The sequence below is a fragment of the Nyctibius grandis genome, chromosome 5 (genome assembly GCF_013368605.1).
Source record: "Nyctibius grandis isolate bNycGra1 chromosome 5, bNycGra1.pri, whole genome shotgun sequence".
In the NCBI taxonomy this organism is placed as follows: Eukaryota; Metazoa; Chordata; class Aves; order Nyctibiiformes; family Nyctibiidae; genus Nyctibius; species Nyctibius grandis.
The window spans coordinates 60,615,189-60,638,379 of NC_090662.1; the positions used below are offsets into that span (position 1 = coordinate 60,615,189).

At 53.7% G+C, this 23,191-nt stretch overlaps 1 protein-coding gene across 3 annotated transcripts; it reads right to left on the reverse strand.

Annotated features, from left to right (window-relative positions):
* Window positions 1-224: 224 nt before the first annotated feature.
* Window positions 225-21,886, reverse strand: SYNGR1 (synaptogyrin 1). Of its 3 annotated transcripts, none has more exons than XM_068400489.1 (4): window positions 21,681-21,880; window positions 8,715-8,952; window positions 7,100-7,245; window positions 225-4,583 (listed from the first exon to the last, which is right to left on the reverse strand). In XM_068400489.1, exons 1-4 carry the CDS (start codon window positions 21,777-21,779, stop codon window positions 4,431-4,433), a joined length of 636 nt encoding a protein of 211 aa, XP_068256590.1. In that variant the 5' UTR covers window positions 21,780-21,880; the 3' UTR covers window positions 225-4,430. The 3 variants fall into 3 exon arrangements, with proteins under 3 accessions (XP_068256590.1, XP_068256588.1, XP_068256591.1); XM_068400487.1 differs by having other exon boundaries at window positions 225-4,649; window positions 21,681-21,877; XM_068400490.1 differs by having other exon boundaries at window positions 4,557-5,927; window positions 21,681-21,886.
* Between the last annotated feature and the right edge of the window lie 1,305 nt (window positions 21,887-23,191).

The following is a 23,191-nucleotide window of genomic DNA, read 5'->3' on the forward strand; positions in this document are numbered from 1 at the left end:
TGAAACTTAGGCCAAGCAAAACAAGCAACCATTACCTCCCCCTGAAATACATATCTCAATAAGGGCAGTTCTTTAGGTCTCTTTCCTCCATTTAAGCCACCAATTGTCACTAAACTTGCCAGCTGTCCATGCAGGAGCAGAGGAGCTGTGCTCTCATAGCAAACCGAGCTAAAAAAGCCATCCCTCCCCAAAGAAGAAAATCCAGACCTTTTTTTTCCATATAGTTTGGTTATTTTGAATGTCATAACTTTATTGAGACACCAGTAGTTACCACCTTCACTTTGTTAGCCACAAATATATAGGACATTGTAAACACAGGTGCCAAGGTGGCGGGGTTCGCCGCAGTTGGGTTTTGGAACGGACAGGGGTGAGGGGCGGAGGGGGAGAAGGGGTGAAGGGACACTCGGGCTTAGACAAGACCACTCAGGGGATCCTGTATGCGGCAGGCCATCCATGAGTCATCGTATATACGTATATATGTATAGCTTTATATTATACATCTTTTTAAACATATATATATAATATATATACTATACACAGGCAGTAATGCGACAGGGGAAGGGGCAGGGCAGCCCAGGTGGTGGTACAGATGCCACGCAGGCAGCAGGGAGTTGTCTGGATGGATGGTTTGGAATTGCTGCATGAGGTGGCCTCGCTGGGCTCCTTGCCTTGTACCTGCTCTGGGGATTAGAGCTGAGACTCCTGTGGGAAGCACCCCGCAACGCTGCCTTCCCGGGTCCTCCCAAGTGCTTGCGAGGGTGCAGGGACAAAGACACCTCCTCCCCTGAGGGAACTGCCAGGAATAACGCGGAGGAGAAGGGTGTGTGATGAGGCAATGAACAGTGGGGTGGGGACACGGGTGAGCTGGGGATGGGGACACATCAGGAGACTGAAGCCACAGGTAGAACTGGGGCAAAGTTTCATCATCCCTTTGCCCTTCACAGCCCCTATGTCCACAAAACAGTCCCTTACTTGGGGGTTTCGTCAGATAACAAGACATCAAGGGGCCATTGCTCCCAACAGGGGATGCTTAATCCTCTGTAATCCGGACAAATGGCAGAGGGGGAAGAAAGACACCTTATCATTTTGCTTATACAGCCTTCCCCCTGATCTCCTAATCCCTAGAGCGGGGCTGATCTCACCCCCCATTTAGGATCTAAAAGGGACATGTTCCAGCCAGCTGCTCAGGTCTTGCCTATGATCACCAGAAATAGGGAGTACCTTATCAGAAGTGCCTCAGATAAGACAACCAACCCTTAGGGTAGGTCCGTATCGCTCATCAGCTACAGAACCAGCCAAATGCCACTGGAAATTGCATTTTAAAGAGCTACATGCAAACAAGGAAAGTCCCACCCCCAGGTCTGTCACCACCAACCCTCCACTGCAAAGGCTGAAAGCCTGTCAACTCAAGAAGAGTATGCCTTCTCCCACGAGCAAAAGCAAGAAGCTGCCTGGGTGCTACTGTTGTAGTGTCCCCTGCCACACCAATGCCTTTCCTACGACAAAAAGCAAGGAGGAAAGGGACAGAGAGATGGGCCGTAACCCAGGATGAAGACACCTGGCTCATGTCTCACTGAAGTGCCGGTTCTGAGGGGGAGGCTCATTCCTACCTACCTCAAGCCCACTGGAGCCCATCATCTAGTTACATGAGGGAAGCAAGCCAAAGAGGATAAAGAAAAGCTTGCTCATTAGTCAGCCCCAAACGGTGTTTAGCCGTCTGTGTAACTCTGATGGGAGAAGGGGCATGTAAGATGCTCCTGTGCTACACCCCAAAACAGAGCCCCAGGTAGACCCCCCACGTATGGTCTTTACCTCTCCTCACATGCCTGGTCCCTCACCCCCTCACCAAGGAGAGGGGACAGGTGATGGGCAGTTCCTCCCAAAAAACACAACACATTTTTGTGCTGAGGGATGGTTATTTATAGCCTCCTCCTCCTCTTGGTTCCCCCCACCACCCAAAACAAAAGCATGAAGGATGACACAGACGAGTCTGCGTGAGTAAAACTAGTTTTTCTCCTCCTCCACCTCGTCATTCGTTCTTTCCTCTCCCTCGGCAGGAGAGATGGACTGGAGGGAGCTCCCCCCACAGCCACAGTCACAACGAACCTCTCTCAATAAAGTAACCCCCTCCCAAGCCTAAATATTAGGCTGAGCCGACAGAAAAAGAAGCCTGAGGGGCTTCCCTCCGAAAAATACCCCTCCTATTTACAGTATTGCTTTTGCTCACAGCCACAGAGCAAGGGATGTGTGCCCAGTCCCTCCTGGTGCATCCCCGGGGCTAGCTGGTCCCCCTCTCCCATCCTTACCAGTGGTTAACCACCAGCAACAGCGGGGAGCAAGCCATGGGGAAGGCAAGCCATGGGGAGAACAAGCCATGGGGAGGACAAGCCATGGAGACAGCCACCAGCAGCACAAGTCTGCTGGTAGGAGCAGGTAGAAAAGGTGCCTATATACAGCAGAGAAGAACTGCCCCCCTTCCCTCTTGGGGCCTGCAGCTCTATGGTTTCTACCCCTTCCCTGTTGTTGTGGGGCAGCTGAAGAGGAGTTGTGCTGGGAGGAAGAACTGGTAACCTTGGTGTCCTCCAGATGAGATGTTCACACAGCCACAGGCCAGACCTGTATCCCATCCTCATGAGTCCTAAGAGTGCTATGGGGAATAGGCTGGACACTCAGGGCCTATGGATTTTGGATCTGCTCCTGATCTATGCTACTGGAGCCAGTGTTGCGTGGAGCAGGGTGGCTGCCTGGGGGATGCAGCTCCTCACTGCTGTAAGTCATACCCCGCTTCTTGTGCTCTGAGAGATGTCTGTGCTGGGGAGAATTGTCCAGGTGGCTATTGCTGAATTATTTCCCTTTAGGGACCATCTTCACACATAGACCTTACTTGTATCCTGGAATAAATAGTGTGCTTCCACAGCTGTCGTTTTTACTTGAAGCAAAAGCACAAGGAGAGCGGAAGGACGGCCATGCGAGCTCTATCTGAGAGTCACCACTGCCACCTAGGTGAGGCTTTAAAGACAGACAGGATCTGAGATGCTGCAGAAGACGTACTAAGGTATAGTCTATGTAAAGTACAGTAAGACCAGTTTTCAGAGAGCTCAGTCTGGCCCTAACCAATTCTCTGCACACCAAGACCTCCTCCCCATCTGAGTGGGAGGCAAAGCACAGCCGTGCGGGGCAGGACCCTTCCCCGCTTGGTTGCACCCCTGTGCAAGAGCCAGACGCACACTGGCCTTCCCAGCAGTATTTTTTTCCAGGGGGCGTCCTGCTCCATTCCTGTGCGCTACAAAGATGGTGTCAGCAAGAGGCTTTGCACTGTGGTAGCAGAAAAACAGAGGAGGGTTCAGCAGGACCTGAGGAGTGAAACCAGCTTTCTTCTCCTCCTCTGCCCAGAGTGAAATGGCAAAGCTCTCCTCTCCCCCTCAAACCAGCCCAGCTGGGGACGAGGGCACTCAGGGCCTCCTACAAGCCCACCTCCTCCATGCTTCCTCCCACAGGCACTGGTCTGGGGGCCAGGGACTGGGCATGGCTCCTCTCCTGCCTCACAAAACACTGGTCTGAGAAGAGTGGTGAGCAGGACACACATGCGAGGGGAACCACCTCCACCTCAATCCAAGGGGGCTGGGGAAGGAGGAACTCTCATGGCACTGCCCCTCTGCTCTGCCAAGTCTCTTGCTGTAACCTACAGATGTGCCTGTGCTTTTTGATTGTACCTGCAAATCATCCTCCTTCCCTTCCCATATTATCTCTTTGTGCTCCCCCCCCCATACCACTTCTCCCCAAACCCTCTAAAAATAAAGCACCCCTCCCTCACTAGCATGTGGCAGAGAAAAGCCCCCGTCTTTGCATGGGGGATACTGTTCCTGCTCCCCTCCAGCCCCCCCTCCACCCTCACGCTGCTCCATGCTGACTCCAACACTGTCCCCCTCCCTGAGCCACCAGGCCCTCCAACCCAATTCGGATGCTCCCACGTCTACTCCAGCCTTTAGTGACACCGTCTCTTCTAGGAAGGTCCCTGGTCCCTCTCACTCCTTCCCTCCTGCCTCCAACACCCTCTCCCCTGCCCTGCTGGTGTCGTAGCCCCTCTCCTGCCCACCGGCCAGACTCTGCCCTCCGCAACAAGGCAGGAGGGAGAGCAGGGAAGGGGGGACCTTCCTGTCACAACGCAGTGACAGATTTTCGAAGAATTTGGTTCTGGCAGGTAGTTTTTGGGGCGAGGAGAAGGAAGAGGTGATGGGAAAACCTTGTTTTCTTTTTTTTTTTTTCTTTTTTGAAAACAATAAATAAAAACAGATGACCCAGAAGGCTGGAGCATAGCTGAGAGCCACCTCTTGTGCCACTACGCACGTGTCTGGTTTGTGCCTCGGCTTTCTGCCGGCAGTGGGAAAGGGAGCAGAAGGGAAAGGGGAAGGGAAAGGGGCATCGGTAGCTCAGTAGTTCTGCGTTTGGTACCCCTGTGTCTCGGTGTCGAAAGCATCTGCCGGAGGGGGCTGCTGGTACGTCCCCACCGCATCTGTAGCATCCTCCTCGTTCGTGTACGGAGCGTAAGGCATGCCGGAGTCCTGGCTTGGATCCATGTAGTCCTGGGAGAAGAGGGCCGAATCGGCACCCAGCCGGAAACGTTGATATGCCAGGAATGCCTGGCCCACCTTTAAGGGAGGAGGTGGAGGGAAGAGATGGGAAGCAGAGAGAGGAGGGGAGAAAGAGAGGGGGAACATACCGAGGAAGAGAAACAAACAAAAGTGGTGTTAGTAGCGGTTATGGATTAGTGTGCGAGGCCTGCCTGGCAGACCGCCGGTGAAACAGCCCTGAGAGCAGGGAGGTTCAGGCTGCCCCACAGAAAGCACAAGCCTGCCAGGAGAGAGGAGGGCTGGGCAGGGACGGCTGTGAACCCAGCTGGCTGCGTGCAGCCTGCCGGGGCTACCCGCTGTCTCTGGGGTGTGCTGGGGGCACCTCCTGCCTGGCGGTGGGGTTTCACCAACGTGGCACAGGTCACAGAGGCTAGTTGGCATGTGGTTATCCCGTTCAGCCCCTCCTGCCCCTGGGAAGGCAGATATTTCTGCCTCAGCACCACCACAGAAGGTTCGTCTGCCAGGCTGGATGTACACAGCCATTTTGCCTGCAAAGGTTGGGAAGGAGAGCAGGATTTGACCCGGAGTAGCGAGGTAGTGGTCACCCCCTGCAACCCCTTCACCGGCCAACATCCGCACAGTGCAGCACAGACCTTGGGAAGGAGCAGCAGAAGGCAAGGCAGCTGCTTCCCAGACCAGGGGGTGGTTAGCAATCGTTCTGCTGCCTCCTGCCCCAGGCACTGCAGGCAGGACACCCTTTGGTGGACTGAGGGAGCCCAAGCACAGGGTTCAGCATTGCAGACCCCAGCAGGCACGGCTCGTTGTCCCAGAGCATCCCTGATAGAGGTGAGCAGTCTAGCAGGTGATGGGGGGAGAGGTTTTTGGGGAATGAGGGCTTGGAGGAAATGGAGGAGATTAAGTGGTGGGGGCAGAAGGCATCTCCTGGCTGAAGTATGATGTCTGAGCAGTCATCAAAAGACAGGCACAGTGGTGTTACGCAGCATTAGTTAGGGTACGGGTGAGGGAGAGAAGGGAGCAGAGGAGGAGGAGAAGAAATTGCCAGTTCCAACTCCCCAGAGGGAGGTCCCCAGTTCAGTCGACAATCCCCCTCCAGTTCAATGGCCCATGTCTTCCCACCCCGTGCCCTCCAGTGACCACATGCCTGTGGTCGGGGTATTGGAACCGTCTCTGCTCAGTAACCTCCTCCACCTGCATCCCTCCACCCCTTCCCCCAAATTCCCCCATCAGTGAGGGGCACTAAGGCAGCAAGGATGGGGAGTTAGGGAACAGAGTGTTGTATTCTTCCTGAAAAGTAATGTCTTTGAGTCTCCGGAAAGCCAGAAACGTGAGGAAGCCCTGTGAGGAGAGAGAGGGGTGTGGGGAGGAGAATCAGTGAGGAAGAGCAAACCAGAGTGTTTGATTGAAAAAAAACCTCGGTGAACTGGGGGAAGAGGATGCCTATTTAGCAACTCACAAGCCCGTGCATCGGGGAGGACCACTGCAGGTGGTGGCACCTCAAAAAGGGTCCTGAGGGACCCCTTGCAAAAGCCTTGCTCCTTATCACACTTTCTGCTGGAGCTTGCAAGGGGCTTTTGGTAGCACTCGAGTGCAGGAGACAGCTTGTGGGACACACACACGCACTGCTGGCCCTTGCTCTGTCTTGGTGTCACCTTGGTGAGGGTGCTGATCGCACAACCCTTTGCAGCCCCCCTTCCTCTCTGACAGCTTCGTGGTCTTACAGCACCCTTCCTACCTGGCCCCCACCCAACATTAAGGCCCCTAGGGAGAGGAGAAGGTAAAGCCACAAGGACTTATGCATGGAGACTGGCCTAAAATGCTTTCCTGCTTGGCACTATCCTATCACTCCAGACAAAAATCACTCACGCTTGATGCTTTCAGAGACGGGAGGGAATCATAGGGGATATTTATATTGCACACCAGTTTTTCCAGGAAACTAGCAATAAAGAACTGCTGGGGAAAGGGTAGCCTTAAGAGCCAGCACCATCACCTTCCTAAGTGACCCAGCGAGGCAGCGCTGCAGTCATGGGTGCAGAGGGAGAGCCCAGAGGGACGCAGATCACAGCCTCTTGTGGCCACTGGTGACATTTCACATGATGGAAGCAAAGCAGGGAGGGAGATGGGTGCAACCCCTGGCCTCGAGCTCCCTCTGCTCAGCGTCTGTGAGGTGAAAATGCTGTTAAAGTCCTCTGACACACAGGGAAAATGATGCTCGGGGAGCTGGCTTGTCCAAGGTCATATTAGAGGTTTGTCAAGGACACTCCTTACTGGGATATGGGACCCTCTTCCCATTGTGCTTATTGATGCTCTAGCACCTTCCTCCATGTAAGTTTTTGAGTCCTTGTTTCCCAAGTTTACCTCCTAACTACCTCCCCTCCTGCTTTTCCTTCTCAGAAGCCATGTGAGCTGAGATCTCAGAGGGAATCACACCTAGCCAGTCACCTTCCATTCCCCACAAGCTAATACAGTGCAGAGGACACTTGATCCAACATCGTGGCTGCTGTACTCACCCAGGTGAAGATGGAGAAGAACGAGAACGTGATGGCTGCTCGGGCTGCATCCCCTCCCTCATTCATTGGGTTATCCTCTTCTTTTGAAGCGTGCCACTGGTTGGTCAGAAAGCAGAAGCCAACGAACCACAGGAATGCCCAAAAGGCTGAGATGAACCACCACCAGGATGCCAAAGGGGAAGGGGAGAGACATCAAGAAGGTATGTGTGAACAGAACATAAACACATCACATTTCTCTGGAAACTTCAACCCTGTGAGACCCCCCAGTGTGTTGCAGACTGGGCCAAACTCTGACCACGCAGCCTGTCTAAGCCCAAGCGAGCTGGCAGGCTCGCTGATGGCTAAATTGTCAAGGTGACGATAGCTGTCTGCAGAAAGTACCTCAGGAGAGTTAATTTGCTTGTGTTTGGATTGATCATGGGACTTGCATTTGGCCTTGGGAGAGAGCCTGAAGGGCTTCCAGCACAGGAGCAATCACCTGGGCTCTCTGAAACAGCCACTGCTTTGCAACCCTGTCCTGCAAGGACAAGCAAAGAGCAATTCCTTCCAAGAGAGCTGCAGAAGAGCAGGAAGCAGCTGGCCTGCAGCTGTACACAGACTGGCTTTTGCTCAGGACAGCACAGGCGAAGGGACCGACACCGAGGAAAGGTGACGAAGGATCATTAACATGCTGTACCTCTGGGAAAGGGGTGAAGGTAGGGGGGAGCCCCGAGTCCAGGTTGGCAGCTGGTGGGGAGGAGTGGGACTCACGCTCTTTGCCAGGCGCAGCCAGATACCCGACTACGAGGGAAATGGGCATTCCTAAGTGGCAGCAAAACAGGGCTCAGTCCTTCCCCTTCTCATTAGCTGTACACAGGACTGCTAGGCGAGGGGCTAACCGTGAACAAATCTGCAAGCCAGAAGTCCCAAAAAAGTTCCACCCGATCCTGCACTCGCTCTGCTCGTGGCCCCTTTGACAAACTGTGAGGGTACCCTGAGGTGGAGAAGTTTGCCTGTATGGCCGGAGTAAGCCAGGAGAGTGACTCAAGATCACAGCACAAGAGCAAAGCGCCTCCTCATGATGCTGTTGACTGGCGTTACACGTGCACGTACACACGCACCATCACTCTGTCTGTCACTTCAACACACTGCTGAGGATGGAGAGATCTGACTATAAGTCAGAATAAGCCTCAGGGCTGGATGAGGTCCTGCACAGCCATTCACATGTGGAATGCCAGGTAACCTCGGAGGACTGGTGTAGTCAGCCTGCATGAAACCCTCAACGTTTTTTAATGTTAAAATATATAGGGTTCAATCACCTGGAGCTGGAAGAGAAGGAAGTACCATCTCCAGAGGCATCAACACATGGTCTTAGCAAGCACAAGCATGCAGAGAGGCAAGACCAAGCCTAAAGGGCTCCCTGAGCTATGCCTATGGAGAACAGCAGAGAGGCATCAGCCAGACTGGCTGAGAAGAAGAGAAAGGGAAAGAAAAGGAGAAAGAAGGCCCGAGAGTGTAAGGAAGCCAAACACCTCCCTGCTAGCAGGGACCTGGCCTGCAAGGCAGCAGAAGCTCCCTCCCTCTCCCTTGCCGGCGAAGGAGAGGGGCACTATGGCCAACCGTCCAGGAAGCTCACCCGAGACTCCAATGTCCGAGAGCACTGCCTTCTTGCGGTCCTTGACGCTGCTGATCTGCGGGAAGTAGGCATCCAGAGCCAGGTAGAGAAGGCAGCTGAGGAAGGCGAGGACACCCACGGTAATGCCATAGTTGCAGGCATTGTGGTTGCGGTTGAAAATGCAGTGCTCTTCTGTCTCATCCAGGCGGTTCACGTACCCTTCATTGACAATGGAGCCAAACACCACGATGGAGAACACCTGGGAGAGAAGGAGGCAGGAGAAACTTCAGGGCAAGCCCCATGTCTCTGGACCAGCACAAAGGAGCAGAGCTCTGCAGGGGACAGACACCCTTCGCAGGCACCTCTCTGCTCTGCTGAGCTCCTGTCCCACTGCCTTGCCTGGGCTGTAGCCATGAGGGATTTACTAGGGAGATGGTCTCATTTTATTTCTGAGGATTAATTTAAAATAGGACACATTTAGATTGAGCCTTTCTATCCATCTGATCTAAAGCGATGTAAAGCAGTCACAGTCTGGAGTAAGGGTGGCTTCCCACAGACACATAGGGAGGTGACATGGAGCGTAAATTGGGATATGGTTTTGGTGCGGGTGCCTGCGTACAAGGGCTCCAAGTAGTGGAAATCCTTTTAGTCTGCACTTATTCTCCCACCCACTCCTTTCCCTTCTAGGAATTCATTGTTTCTACCACGCATTTGTTCACTAATTTTATCTGTCCAGCTACTACACTCTTCCCCATCCACCCTCCCACAATCCACAGCCCTGCTTGCTCTGCAGTCCCATTCTGCCGGGCTCCTGCTCTCCCCATCTCCCTGCACGTCACACACCTCTCTCCACCAGTTTTCCATCAGCCCAGCCCATGACACCACCTATCCTTCTGCCCACTCACCTCTACACCCACACCCTCCAACCTTCCCCATGGATTTCACAGGCCAAACGTCCCCCTCCAGGTCCACCTGGCAGGGCCACCATGAGTCCTCCCTACCCGTCACCACCACTGCCTCTGCATGTTACTTTAAATCAGGTAGAATTAAGGATGAGTCCAGGTAGAAATGCCATAATCCGCAGTTGCTGGTCTAGTCTTTGCTCACAGGCTTAGCCTTCGTCACCTGCCACAAGACTGTCCCTCTTTGACACAGCAGGTTCACCAAAGCAGAGAGCTATTTACAGCAGCATCTCAAATAAACAGCTTCCCCTCGCAGCCACAGGAGAAAGAGAGGAAGATTAAGGCAGCATGTACAGATTTTTCTTTGCAGGGCATCTTGAGACCCTTAGTAGGAACAGCCCGTCTGCAGGCTGCCTGCAAGGGCCCCAGGCACATGGGAAATGGGACCTCAAGCATGGGGTGAACATACATATGACATGCACTAGGATGTCACCGGGACACTCTGCTAGCCTGGGAGCTGTCTGTGTGACAGGAGCCTGGCACCCTTGGAACCACCACCCAATCCCCAAGGAGGAGGAGCACACAAGAAGATGAGGCAGCCAAATCTCCTGCAGGGAGTGGAGGTAGGTCTGAGGGTTTGCTAGGTCAGAAGGACCCCAGTACCACTTAACTCAACCAAGCACCAGAACAGGACATGGCAGACAACCCAGAAAGTGGAGAAGCAGCTTTGTGAGTGCAGGGAAAATTAACTGTTGATTAATACCAACGCAATACACCATCTATCATTGGTGGGGTTGCACGCCTGAGATCCACAGCACAGACTCTGCTCTTTGATCTGTGGCATCAAGAACCAGAGGAAAAACCTTACTCACAGTCCTCAGGAGCCCTTGGGCAGATACTAGATGCTGACCACGTTTCAGCTGCCAAACTCTAACAAGTATGCACTGACGCCGATATTATTTTTTCACCCCAAGGCTCATAATTGGGTCACACTTGGCTTGCTGAGATTGGGCATATTTTTGACACACTAGAGCAAACTAAAAAAGCTGGAAGCCGGTGCTCCTAAGCGTGGGGACTGTATGGGTTCTCTGAAAGTTCACAAGAGCTTTTTAAGCTCAGAAGTAAAACAACTGATTTGTCTTCCTCCTTCTTCTTGAAAATCAAGATTGATCATACTGTGCAGAAACTGCCCATGAAAATGAAATTAAAATCTCTTCTTCCTGAAGCAAAGGTCTGGTCTTCAAAATTTCAGCCTGAATGGTTTGGAAAGCAGCAAAATTGCACACAATGACAGCCAGGCTCTTTCAGTGGGAAGTCTTGCACATCTTCACAACAGGCTGGTCTGACAGGTCTGCCAAGGACCATTGGCAGTAACACCATGTTCCTCTAACCTGAGGGAGAGCTGACAGACTCCTGAAGCAATGTCCCAATGTGAGGCTGTGACCAGCGCCGATGCTGCCACCTGAAGTACCAACCTCCATATACTGGGATTACAAAGTGGGTGCCCTGTTTTCCATAGCATTACACAGAAAGCGTATGTTCTCTTTGGAAGATGAGAAACAGCCTCAAAAGTGGCACAGTCTGGTGTTCAGTTTTGGTTCAGGGCTCAAAACCGGTAAAATGTTGATTCCCTGAGTCAGGTCAACCCTTGCAACAAGCTGTATTGCGAGTCTCTGCTTACTCATTTGGAATGAATGAACTTCTGTAATGGCCTCTCCCCAGACACACCTCTGTTTACTCTGCTCATATCCCTATACGCATCTTCCCTCTGCTCATATCTCTGGGTTTGCCGCTGGTCTGGAAGAGCTCTCATCTGCGAGCAAAAGCAGCAGAATAATTCCTTTTTGCATTTGCTCTTTCATACCTTTTTATGCCGTCACGTCATAAAGACATGGCTCAGAGTCATGAGACCAGAGGTACATCTCCCTCTCCATAATTTTCAAGCAGAGGTGGCATTCCTAACTGTCTTTCTCCATCTTCAGTCAGCCAAGATGCCACAACTTCTCTCCTATGAAGAGAAACCTGTTTCTCAACCTGCAGGTGCCCAAGGTATGATTTACTGGCAAGCATCTGATTTAAGATGATCTTAGGAGTTTTCTGGGAAGATTCCACTAAGGGCATTCTCACTCATGAGCAGAACAAGTCACTGCAGATGCTTATCTTCTGTGTCCTGAAACAGCCACCCCAAAGTACTCCTTGTCCTTAGGAAAGCCTTCTACGGACCAAAGCAAAACAGCTTAAGGCATGCCTCCTTCTACCCATGTTTTCTTCAGTATTGGTACCAGCCCTGGTCCATGCTCTGCTCCCTGGTGCTGCAGAGAGGACAAGGTTAGTGGCAGTGGAGAGGGTTTGCTCCCTTTGCCAGCCTACCACTGCCCTCATAGCACAGCAAAATGCCATGTGGATTCGCTGTGCACAGAAGCCTTGAGCTGGACTGGATAGCAGAGACTGGGCAAGAATGGGCAGGCTCAAACTAGAGGTTTCAGACCGACAGGCAAAGCAGGACAGCAGGTGAAGAGGTGACCGCTGCTGCTGCTGCTGACAGGCAGTGTCACCCGTTTTATCCCTGTGATGTCTGTACCCAGAAGCTGTTGCAACAGGCGCACAAACAATTTTCTAGAAAAAATTATAATTATGAGAGCCCAGATCTCACAGCCCTCAGGAAAAACTGCTGCACACTTAATCCATGGCAGCTACTTCTTGTTGGTAAGGGGGTGGATGGGTGGAAGCTCACTGATGTCGCAAGTCATCTTAGAAAGAGCAAGTATTTTTTATTTCCTTCATTTCACCATACGTGCCTGCACAAAGATGATCCAGGCGGCAGGTGCAGTATGAATGCTGCCTGGATTATAAACAAAGCACCAAGTCTGCAAGGATGAAGCATTTACATTCCCGTTCCCATCACATCTGCAGCACTTCTGAAGAAATGCCAGCTACCAGCAGCGCTGGCACAAGCCCCTTGCCCCTCTGTGTTACCACCACTAGTCCTTCCACCCATTCAGCATAGCGAATCCTCGCTGCACAAGGCCTTGCCTACAGCCACTAATAAAATGGTCCAAAATACGCATCCAGCTGCGAAGAGGAGGCGGGAAGAAGATGGCAGGAGTCTTCTATGATTCTAATAGAACGAGAGGAAACAGTCTCAAGTTGCACCAGGGGAGGTTTAGATTGGATATCAGGAAAAATTTCTTCACTGAAAGGGTTATCAAGCAGTGGAACAGGCTGCCCAGGGAACTGGTGGAGTCACCATCCCTGGAGTAGCAGACGTGTAGATGTGGTGCTTAGCGATATTGTTTATTGGTGGACTTGGTAGTTGTCCTGGTTTGGCCTAAATCAGGCCAGTTTTCCTTTCAGTGACTTTTACTTTCAGCTAAGTCTCTTCTAAGTAACTGCACTTTCTGAAACTAACTGCATGTTTTACAGACGGTGTCTGCTTCTAGGACTGATAATGCTTGAAGTTTATAGTTATCACTGAGGCACCAGTAGGGATGTTATGCAGAAAGGCTCTTGCTGTACTTATTCTTGGAGAAACCAAGGTCACTGCTAAATTCCTCCCTAATTACGAGTGAAGAGCCAAAGAGGGGTCGCACCTGCAGGGCGGAGCAAACAGGGCAGGTGACCCAAAATTGACCAACAAAGATATTCCATCCCAAACATGTCATTCTCAGTATAAAGTGGGGGATCACAAGGGTCTCAGCCTGGTTTTGGGGGCCTCTGCCTGCTTGGGCTGCTTCTGCTGCTTCAGGCTGCTTCTGCGGCTTGAGCCTTTGGCCAGTGTCCAAGTAGGACTCTGTCCGTTCCCCTGCTGCCCCCAATCCTGATCCGTGCATCCCTGAATCCAGTTCCTGTCCGTTGCTGGGCCCAGCCTGGGCCTTCCCGGAGCCTGCCCTGCAGTGCCGGTGGGGACGTGGCCAACATCGGGGGAGCTCGATCTTGGTTTTGTATATATTTGTATATATTTAATTATTTCTATTATTATTATTATACTCCTTTTCATTATTATAGTTCATTAAAACTGTTTTAACTTTCCAACCTGTAAGTCTCTCTCCCTTTTCCCTTTACCTTTCCTTTCCTTTCGGGGGGGGTGGACGGTTAAAAGAGAGCATCTGCCACTGGTTTAATAGCTGGCCCAGCTTTAAACTGTGACAGTGGTGTTAGGTTAATGGTTGGACTCGATGATCTTAAAGGTCCTTTCCAACCAAAACGATTCTGTGATTCTATGATTCTCCTGACTGAGTGCTGAGACGCAGGGAAGTGACTTGTCCAAAGGCAGACAGGAGGTGGGCGCAGAGCACTGCATCCCCACACTCCCAAACACAGCCCACCCTTCCCCTCTGCAGAGGGAGATTGTCAGCTGCTTTCCTACGCTCAGCAATGAAATCCAGCCAGCCATCCCCAGCTCTGTGCACCTCCATGGCCTTGTTTCTTCAGCGAGGCTGTTTAAGTCAGTGGACAGGACTTGAAGTAACTAGATTTTTAGGTTGAGAGGGTTTCCTTAAGCCTCCAAGAGCAACATTAATTGGGCAGGTGTGCGGCCTGTCTGGAGGTGCGCATTTAATAAGCGGTAATATATTCAGCTACACTCAAAAAAGGGACAAAAAACAGCACGTGGAGAAGATCCAACCAACTCAGCGTTGCCGCTGGGACCCGGTTTGTCTCGACATCACCGCTCCTTAAACATCGCATCCATGCAGGTTGTTGCAATGATTTTCCTAGACTTCTGTTTTCACCAAAGAGCTCTGAGACACCAAGCGAAGCCCAGAGCCTGGCACTTTGCAAAGCTCACAGAGACAGAGCAACTTGCTGAAAGACGCAGCAAAATGAATGTAATGCTAAGCACTGCAGGGAGGAGACGGGGAAAGGCTGAGAGTTTCCCTGTCCTGGTTTCTCAAGGGGCTCGTGCTGGCCATTACAGGCGTGTAAGGGCTCACTACAGTGAGAAAAGTGCAGAACAGGCAAAAGGCTGCATCCCACCACAAAAGACCTTTTTTTTTTACGTCTCACTGCACTGGGTGATCCGATTTTGCCAGAGGCGAAGGCGAGAAATGAGCCCTTGGAGGAGAGGCTCTCTGGCCCCTCCCCACCTCCCCGCTGGAGGCTCAGCCCTGCAGAAAGCCAGGCGAAACCTCCTGAGCATCATGTGAGGCTTTCCACCACGCTGCCCATCCCCAGCCATGCATCAGATGCTCCTGAGCATCATGTGATGGATGCACAGCGTGGCCAGACTCCGGCAGTGCACCGGGATTTTCCTGCACCTCATCCCAGGAGTTTGTCACGCTGCCTCCTGACTTCATCCACGAGATCCCCACGATGGTCGTAGCGGGGATGAGGCTGAAGAGGGTTTCTGTCAAACCACCTGCTTGGGCTCACTGCAGTGGTCTCTGGTCACAGGCTCTGTCACACTGCACATTGCCTCTCCCTATCCCAAACCCCACCTTTTATTCTATTAGAGAGAGGAAATAGTTTGGTGACATAATATTCCTTGTGGGACAAATCAAATCCATCTCGGGCAGAATGAAGCAACAACCTCCTCTGTGTCTGATCTGGTAATGACCAGGAATAAATCTGTTTAAAAAGAAAGCAAGAGTGGGGGAGAGTGCAAACGATAAACTGGCAGAGATGCTCTGGCTTTCATTTTCATTCAGCCACTCGCGAATGGAGTCTCTGGAAAGCTTTGGAGAACCCTGCACAGACATGGGTTATTATTATTATTATTATCATCATTAAATCTACTTGTATTTAGTTCATTTTGAAGAAAACATATGCAGCTTTTGATACGCATGGGACTGGCAGCTTGGAAACAGGCGGCCTCTATTTATTCCCTCCAGCCGGCACCATGAAGGCAGCGAACGACTCCTGCCCACGGTCTCGATGGCATATCTGAGCCCTGTGCGGGTGCTGGAGGGGTCCAGCCTCCCTGTACCCATTTCTACCCAATCCCCCTGAGGACGGGACAGGGGAAGAGCACAGGTATGCCAGCACCTCCCTCCCAGTTCACCCTCCCTGGTCAGCAGCAATGTGGCACCAGCTCCCCAGTCGGGGCTGAGCCAGAGCACGTGATGGAGGGGAGAAAGGCTCTGCATCCCTAATTCCTTCCACTGGATCTGGGACAGACTTTCCTGGCCAGATGACTTTTTTTCACATGTGACCTGGCAGCCGACAGGCCGGCCATTAACCCTTCCGCCTCCTGACAGACCCATGCTCCGGTTGATCTTTTCCCCCACAGCAGCCCTGGGTGATGCTTGGGCGCCCTGGGAGCCAGTAGCCGGGAAGCCTCCAACAACAGCCAAGCCTGGGCTGACCAGGCATGCCTGCCACCCCGGGGAAGGAGGAAGAGCTTTGCGGTGGGAAGATGCCCACTGGTGTAACAGGAGGCTGTGTCCCAGAGAGCAGCTTCAGGAAGCTCTGTCCAGTCCCACAGGTCTCATGCTCTTCTCGTGGTCAAACAGCATGTTCTGTCCCACCACTACTACTGACAACTCCCCACGGCCACACCTCCATGGTGGTATCCAGGTCTTTCTGTGCTTTCCAGATGGTCCCTACATCACCAGGTCACTGCTCAGTGAAGTGACCACCCAAAAGTTGCATCTTTTTCCATGAGGAAGACTTCAGTTTTCTTTCTAGCAGCACATCTCTCCCTCCTTGGCTTGGCTGTGCCAACCGAGGTGGAGGACCGCATCCACTGCCACCTGCGCCTGCTCCTCTCACAGCCACACTAGTCCTCTCTGCTGCCTTGTCTTGCCACAGATGTTTGCCTTAGCCACGTCTCATCTCCATGAGGTTTCTCTGCTCCTCACCTGTGTGCCTCTCGTGTTTTGAAACAGCAGATTACATACAATTATCTTATCTTTTTGCTCATATTTCTGACTGCCTTTGGTCCCTATGTGCTATTTCTCAGATTTTTATCTGCAATCACCATTAACAAGAGATTTGTTCCTGTTCCAAGGTCTTTCCTGGAAATGCTATGCTGGAAACAACGCGACCTGCTCTATCCAACCCTGAATCACCCCGTGGCTCTGCACATCTATTGCTTGTCTTCTGATGTGGCCTCTCACCCAGTCGAAGTGACAGCGATCTCCAAAAAACCCTTTTGAAGCCAACTCAAGGAAAGGAATCCCGTGAAGAACCATACCTAGGGCTTGACTCAAAGCACATGCTTTGAACCACCACATTTCTTTCATAGTGCACCAACATATCTCGCAAGGACACAGCCAGAGAGCGTGGTGGCTGGGGCAAAAATCACATGGAGGAGCAGAGGCAGAGAGCATGAGCTATGGTCCACGAACACGGGGAACATCTCAGCTGAATTTAGCTGGGACAGAAAGAAGGTGGAGGTTGCAGCTGGTTTCAGACTAGTGTAGCCTCTGGGCTCTAAGGCTCGGTTTAACTGCCACCGCAAGCCCACACCAGGTGTCCTTTCCGTGCAGCGAAGGGCGGAGTGCGGGGAAGAGGCAAAGGGTGTCGTAAGCAGGGTGTCAGCACAGCAAGCCAGGACCCACTGGCAAGGCAGGCGATAGGGCTCCCTGCCACACTGGGGCTTGCCCCCATCCTCCCTCTCACAGGCACCAGCCTGTCGTGGCGAGGCTGGGGACACAGTTCCTGTCCTTCACCTGCCTTGCCTGCTCAGCCAGAGCTGCCTGGGACGTGTCATGCCTGCAGAGACAGGGGACAGCACTTCCTGTCCTCGCTCAAAACGTCTCCATGCACCCACCAGCTAGGGGATATGGTGGCAATGGCAGCAGGTGATGGAGGAGGAGACGAAGGGCAGGCAGTGCCTCTCCTCATCGAACCTCCCTCTGGAGGGGTAATGCCCTTGGCGTCAGAGGGAGATTTGGTGTCTCAATCCGTGTGGCCAGTTTTAATAGGCTGCTTTGCCTGCGTGGCTGCGGTTGGAAATACTCTTACTCAAGCCACCTAGCTGGGCCTGCTTCCAAAAAAGCGAGTTACTTTTGCCTTGGTAGGCTTTTACATCGAGCAGCGCTTCAGTTTCTCCAGCAAGCAGGTTTCCAAGCAGTCAGGAGCGCCTAGAACAACCTGTTTCAATTAGCATTTTACTTATTTATGGAGCCGGTGCTACATCCAACGCCTGCGGGTTGCAAAGAAGCCTCCCAGCTCCCCCGTGCCGGCTGCGGAGAGCACTGTGGGTCAGGGTGCGATGGGACTACGCAGGGATGTGCCCACGCTCACCTGCTTTATTTCAAGAATGATCTGCGTACAGCTCAGTGTGGGTCACCTAGCTCCACCAGCTTCAGCTGTAGCACCACTAGCTCCAGCTGTTGGGTCATCTCAGCGGGCTGAAAGCAGGTTTATATGGCAGGGTGATAAAAAACCCACCCATGCACCCATGTCTCATCTACCGTAGGGCACCACTGTGCGATGCAGCTCAGCTCAGAGCACGCCTCCATGTTGCAGCCAGCAGCAAGCGAAGCAGCACAGCATGGAGCAATGTCTTGAAAGACCAGGACTCGGAGTAAACCCCAGCCACCCATCGCAACAGGACAAGTTGCTTGTCTTCTCTTCACCATCGCTGGGAATAGAGAGGGAGTTGTTCTGCCCTTCCTCACAAAGAGGTGGGGAAGCCTCCGGGTTCTTCCAACAGCACATTGCTTTCGTTGTGCAAGCCTCAGTCCAGCCAGACCGGACAAGTCCCCTCACTGCAAGATCCAGATGCCCTTGGAGGCATCCCCAGCAGAGGTGCTCAGGAGGGACTGCTCCATAGGGCTGCCTCCCTGTGCTACAAGGTGCTTTTTCATCCAGGCAAGTGTATCTGGGGCAGGCAGCAGCAGAGAAATGGCTCACGCTGAGGCTGAACATCCAAACCTGACACAAGCACTCTGCAGGACCACCACTACTTGCCAGCACCCATGCCAGGCAACCTTTCTGTAGGGTGATGCATACTTACTCTGCTGTGCCCGACCTCCAAAGCACCCAAAGAAACCTGAGCTGCACCACAACACTCTCATAGTGGACAGATGCTCCAGAATTGCTAACCAATTGCTAACCTCCTTCCATAGTTTAGCATCCTCCTTGTCAAACCTATCCCATCTCCTCCTCAGCAAGGAGCAACATAAAGAACCTTCAGTCACCCCATCTGCTCCCGATCCTGCAGCTCTCCCTGGAGATTTGCCGCCATCTCAATTGGGCTGCAAACTCCATGGGATGAAGCCAGTTTTGCTGCCTCTTGGTAGAAAGCCATACACACCTCCATGCCATCATAAAGTCTGCTAAAAGGCAGCATGACCTGAGCACAAGGTCACTGCCTGGAGAAGCAGAGATCACGAGAATTTCTGCTCTCAGTGAAAGCTCATCACATGAACTGGGCCAAAAGGAGTCTCCAGCTTGCCCCAGGGAGATGATGGACCACCCACGTCACGAGCAGGATAAAGGCAAATGAGATCTCAGGAAATGGCAGGCAAAGGGCATGCCAGAGTGGGTGAAAGGAAGGACTCTCACAGAGATCACAGGGAGGGACTGCCCACGAAGAGTTTGGCTCATAGAGCCTGGCAATAGAAAGGCTAAGTGCGGATGTGATCGCAGTCTATAAATATACCCAGAGGAGAACACCAGGGAGGGAAAAGCACCATTTAAACTGAAGGGCACAAGAGCACAAAAGCAACTGGATAAAAACCCAGCCATGAACAGATTTATGGTGGAAGGCCTTGACCGTTGGAGCCACTGAACCCTCTCCCAGAGGGAGTGAGAACGGCAAAAAAACCATGAACTTGTCTTTTTTCAGCAAAGTTCAACCAATTTATGGACAGGGCCATAAAGGGTCTGATGCTTGTGATAGCCTGAGGTAGGACTTCAATGCCCATGAGAACCCTTCTTGGTTTAAGTTAAAAAGACCAAAACCACAACTAAATATCTGGGGTGATCTTGTGGCTCCCTGGCTTTGCAGAGGGAGAGATGCTCAGAAGGACAGACTAGACCAAGCCGGTGGAAAAGCAGGAGAAGGAACTCCTATTTTGGGAGAGAAGAGATGCATGCGTAGCCTTGCGCCACGGTGGCCAGGCCACCCTCCCTTGCTGGACCACTGACCTGGAGCACCTCCAGCTCCTGCAAAGGACTTTAATTTCCATGGCCAAGTGAAGTGCCCTGGGTAAATCCCGTCCTGTCCTCTGTCAAGGTCAGACAGGCACGAGGAAACAACGCAGGGTCCCAAGGAGATGCCAGTCCCCGGGAAGCGCTCCTTGCCTGGGGAGACCTTGCAGGGCGCAGAGCTGAGCTCAGTGAGTGAAGTGACAGTGTCTGAGATACACCAAAACAGAGTAGGTGCCTAATGAAAAAACAAACATATTTCCTGTTCTCTCCCCCTCACCTGGTGCCTCTGGGAAGCCAAAATCCTGCAGTGCTCAGATGAAGGGGAAAAAACCCACCAGACTGAGAGGGAGAGAGAGAAAGAGGAAATTCTGCCACAGAGATTAGCAACGGGAGAGCCTTTGTAGGTCACATCACGTCCATCATCCCCGGGCACACAGGCTGGCTCCGCTCCACCTGCCCGGGAGCGGGGGGCACCCGTACCCCCTCGCTTGGTGCACAGCGGCAGCCCCGACGCAGCCAGCCTGCTCCCGGCGGGATGTGCTGTACCGTAAACAAACCCGGGCATATGGATGGACGGACAGACAGATCGCCTGATTAATCACGTCCTCAGCTGTCTCGGGGCTCTCCGGCCACCCTCCGAGTCACGTCACCCAGAGGGGACATCACCCACCCACCCGTCCGGGAGCACAAGGGCTGGCTTCCCACCACCAGCAGCAAGCCAGGCCACCTTCCCTTTCCCTCCTCGTTTCCCCTGGCACCGCTTTTACTTTATTTTCCCAAAGCCAGCCTGACGCCTCTCCCCCCAGCTCCGGTGCGCATGTGTCTCCTCCGCTCCCTCTCCCTGCCCTCCCTTCTCCGCTCCCGGCCGAGACCTCAATCTCTCCCCGCCGGCTCCGTGCTGCAGCTCTCGCTCCCTTAATCCCAATGACCTTCTTCCATATACGCGCCGGCCCCACGGGCAGCCATGGGGTCGGCGCCACGGGAAGAGGGAGAGACCTTCCCCCTGGCACCCTGCGCCCACCCCACTGACCCCGTTAGACCCCCCTTTCCCTCTGCCCCCTTTCCCTCTGCCCCCTTCCCCACAAATTACGGAGGGGGAAGCGTTACAGGGAAAGGAGGTTGGGGGGAGGATGTGAGAGGATGAGGATAAAACACAGAGCGACGTCCAGCCCCCACAGCCCCCTCAACTCGCCCCAGCACGGCCAGAGCCCAGCGCTCCCGGAGCCCCGACCCGCTGGGGAGCCATGCCAGGATTGCAGCACTACCCCCAGCCCTCCCCCGTCACCCCACATCCTGCTGCCTCCTGCGCCCGCCATAACCCATGGGCATAGGGGGGTGTGGGGGGCACATGACCCCCCACCACCACCCCCAAAACAGCAGAGATGGAGATGGGGTCACAGCCCAACCCCACTCACCCCTTCTCTCCCCAGGGAAAAAACCCCAAACCAGAGCACTCTCACCCCATATGGCCCTATATCTATATAGCTCTATAACCATACACACGGATACATATGTACATATGGCTGTATATCTGTGTGTGCACACATATATGTGGATACATATATGGAGATATATTCATATGGACATATAAAAACCCAGACATAGATCCATATATCCGAACATACATGCATACATGATACACAAAGATATATCCATAAATGCTTACGGAGTTGCATACAGATATGTGTGTGTGTATGGATATAGATGTGTGGAGACATATCACTAGATATATGCATATCTATACATGTGGATACATATGCATGCACAAACATATAAAAATATATAATATATAAAATATAATAAATATATAATAAATACATAATATAGAACAATATACCACATATAACATAATGATTTTTTATGTCTATATAAAACATACGCAAGTATGTAGAGAGGTCGGGGTTGGGGCCGGTGGCGGCCGCCCGCCCCGGAGGGAGCCCCGCGCCCGCGCCCCCCGCAGTCCGGCGGGACGCCCCCCGCCCCGGTGCCACTGCCGGTGGGGGTGCGGGCGCGGGGGCAGCCCCCGGTGGCGGCGGGGCCTTACCCAGGAGAGGAGCCGCAGGAGGGTGTGCGGCTGCCGGATGAAGGCGTGCGGGTCGAAGGCGCCGCCGGCTTTCCCCGCTCCGAAGGCGCCCCCGTCCATGGCGGCGGGGGGGTGGGCGGGAGGCGGGCGGGGGGCTCGGCGGGCGGTGCCGGGCTGCGCCGAGCCGTGCCGGGCTGTGCCGAACCGAGCTGCGCCGCGCCGAGCCGTGCCTGGCAGCCCGGCGGCGGCGGCGACGAGCCGCGCGCTCCCGCCCACGGGGACGCGCCGCGCCGGGACCGCGCACCCACCGCCGCCCCCCGCCCCGCCGCCGCGTACAGCACATCGCGGCGGGGGGGAAGAAGGGGGCATGTCTGGGGGGGAGGCGTGGGGTGTCTGTGGGGCAGGAGCGTGAGGAGGGAGTGCTTGGGGGGCGTGTGGGAGGGTGAGGGCGCGGCGGGTGCAGCGTGGGGGTATGGGGTGTTCTGAGTGGGGGGGTGAACACCTCCGCGGTACAAAGGCCGCCCGCGGGGAGCGGGGGGCCGAGGTGCTGCCCCGCTTTGTTTTGGTAGGGCCTAGCAGAAGTGCGGGGCCAGCGCCGCCCTCCCACTCACACCCTCTGCCCCCGTCACCCCTCTGCCCCGCAGCCCAGCACCTGCGTTTTGCCGCTTGCAGCCCCCATGGAGGGGTAAGGCTGGCCCCCGTGGGTGAGACCCGCGTGTCCAAGGGGAGCAGTCGGGGGTGCTCCCTGGGTGCGGGCAGCTGCCTGCACCTCGGCCAGGCGCCTGCTCCCAGGCAGAGGTGCCTGGTGAGCCTCAAAATCACACTGCAGCAAAGCCTCAGGGTCTCATTTGTAACATCCCTCACCCTATAGACACTGTGTCCCTGGGAGGGGGCAGCAGGAAAAAGGCTCTTTGCGAACATGGGGAGTCCAGGTTTTGGGGAGACCCCCCGACTCTGGGAGGCAGAGACTGCAGGATACTCACCTCGCACCCCTGAGGCTGCAGCATCCAAATCACCTGGGCTTTCCCGGCTTCCACAGCACCACCACGGCCACTGGCACAGCTGGGGAGGATGCCTGGGGAGAAGCTGCTCAAGCTCCTTGGCCTGGGCCTTTTGGGCAGAGTAGCTGCTTGCCAGCGGTCTGCTGGCTTCAGCTGAGTCCCTGATAATCTATATTAATATGAGTGAAATTAAAAGCAAGCCCTTGGGTTGTAACGTGGTTCCCTAAGCTCAGGAGTGGAAGCCAAAACCATTCAGAGTCTGCTTGTCCGCTTCAGGCTGAGCACAACCGAAGCCTAACTGCTCAAATGCTTCAGGTGAACAGAGATGCTCTGCACCACTTCTCTGCCAGGCAAACCACGGGACATCTCTAGCTCTTCATTAGAGAGATACTCACCTCAAACCAGGCAGCGGCTTTGCAGGAAGCAGCCAGCCGAAGGGCCAGGCGGGAACGCTGTGAGCCTTTTGTAAAGTCTTACAGGGCCAGGACATCTTTGGAGGGCCCAGAAGTACAAAAGTCCCCACGTTGAAAG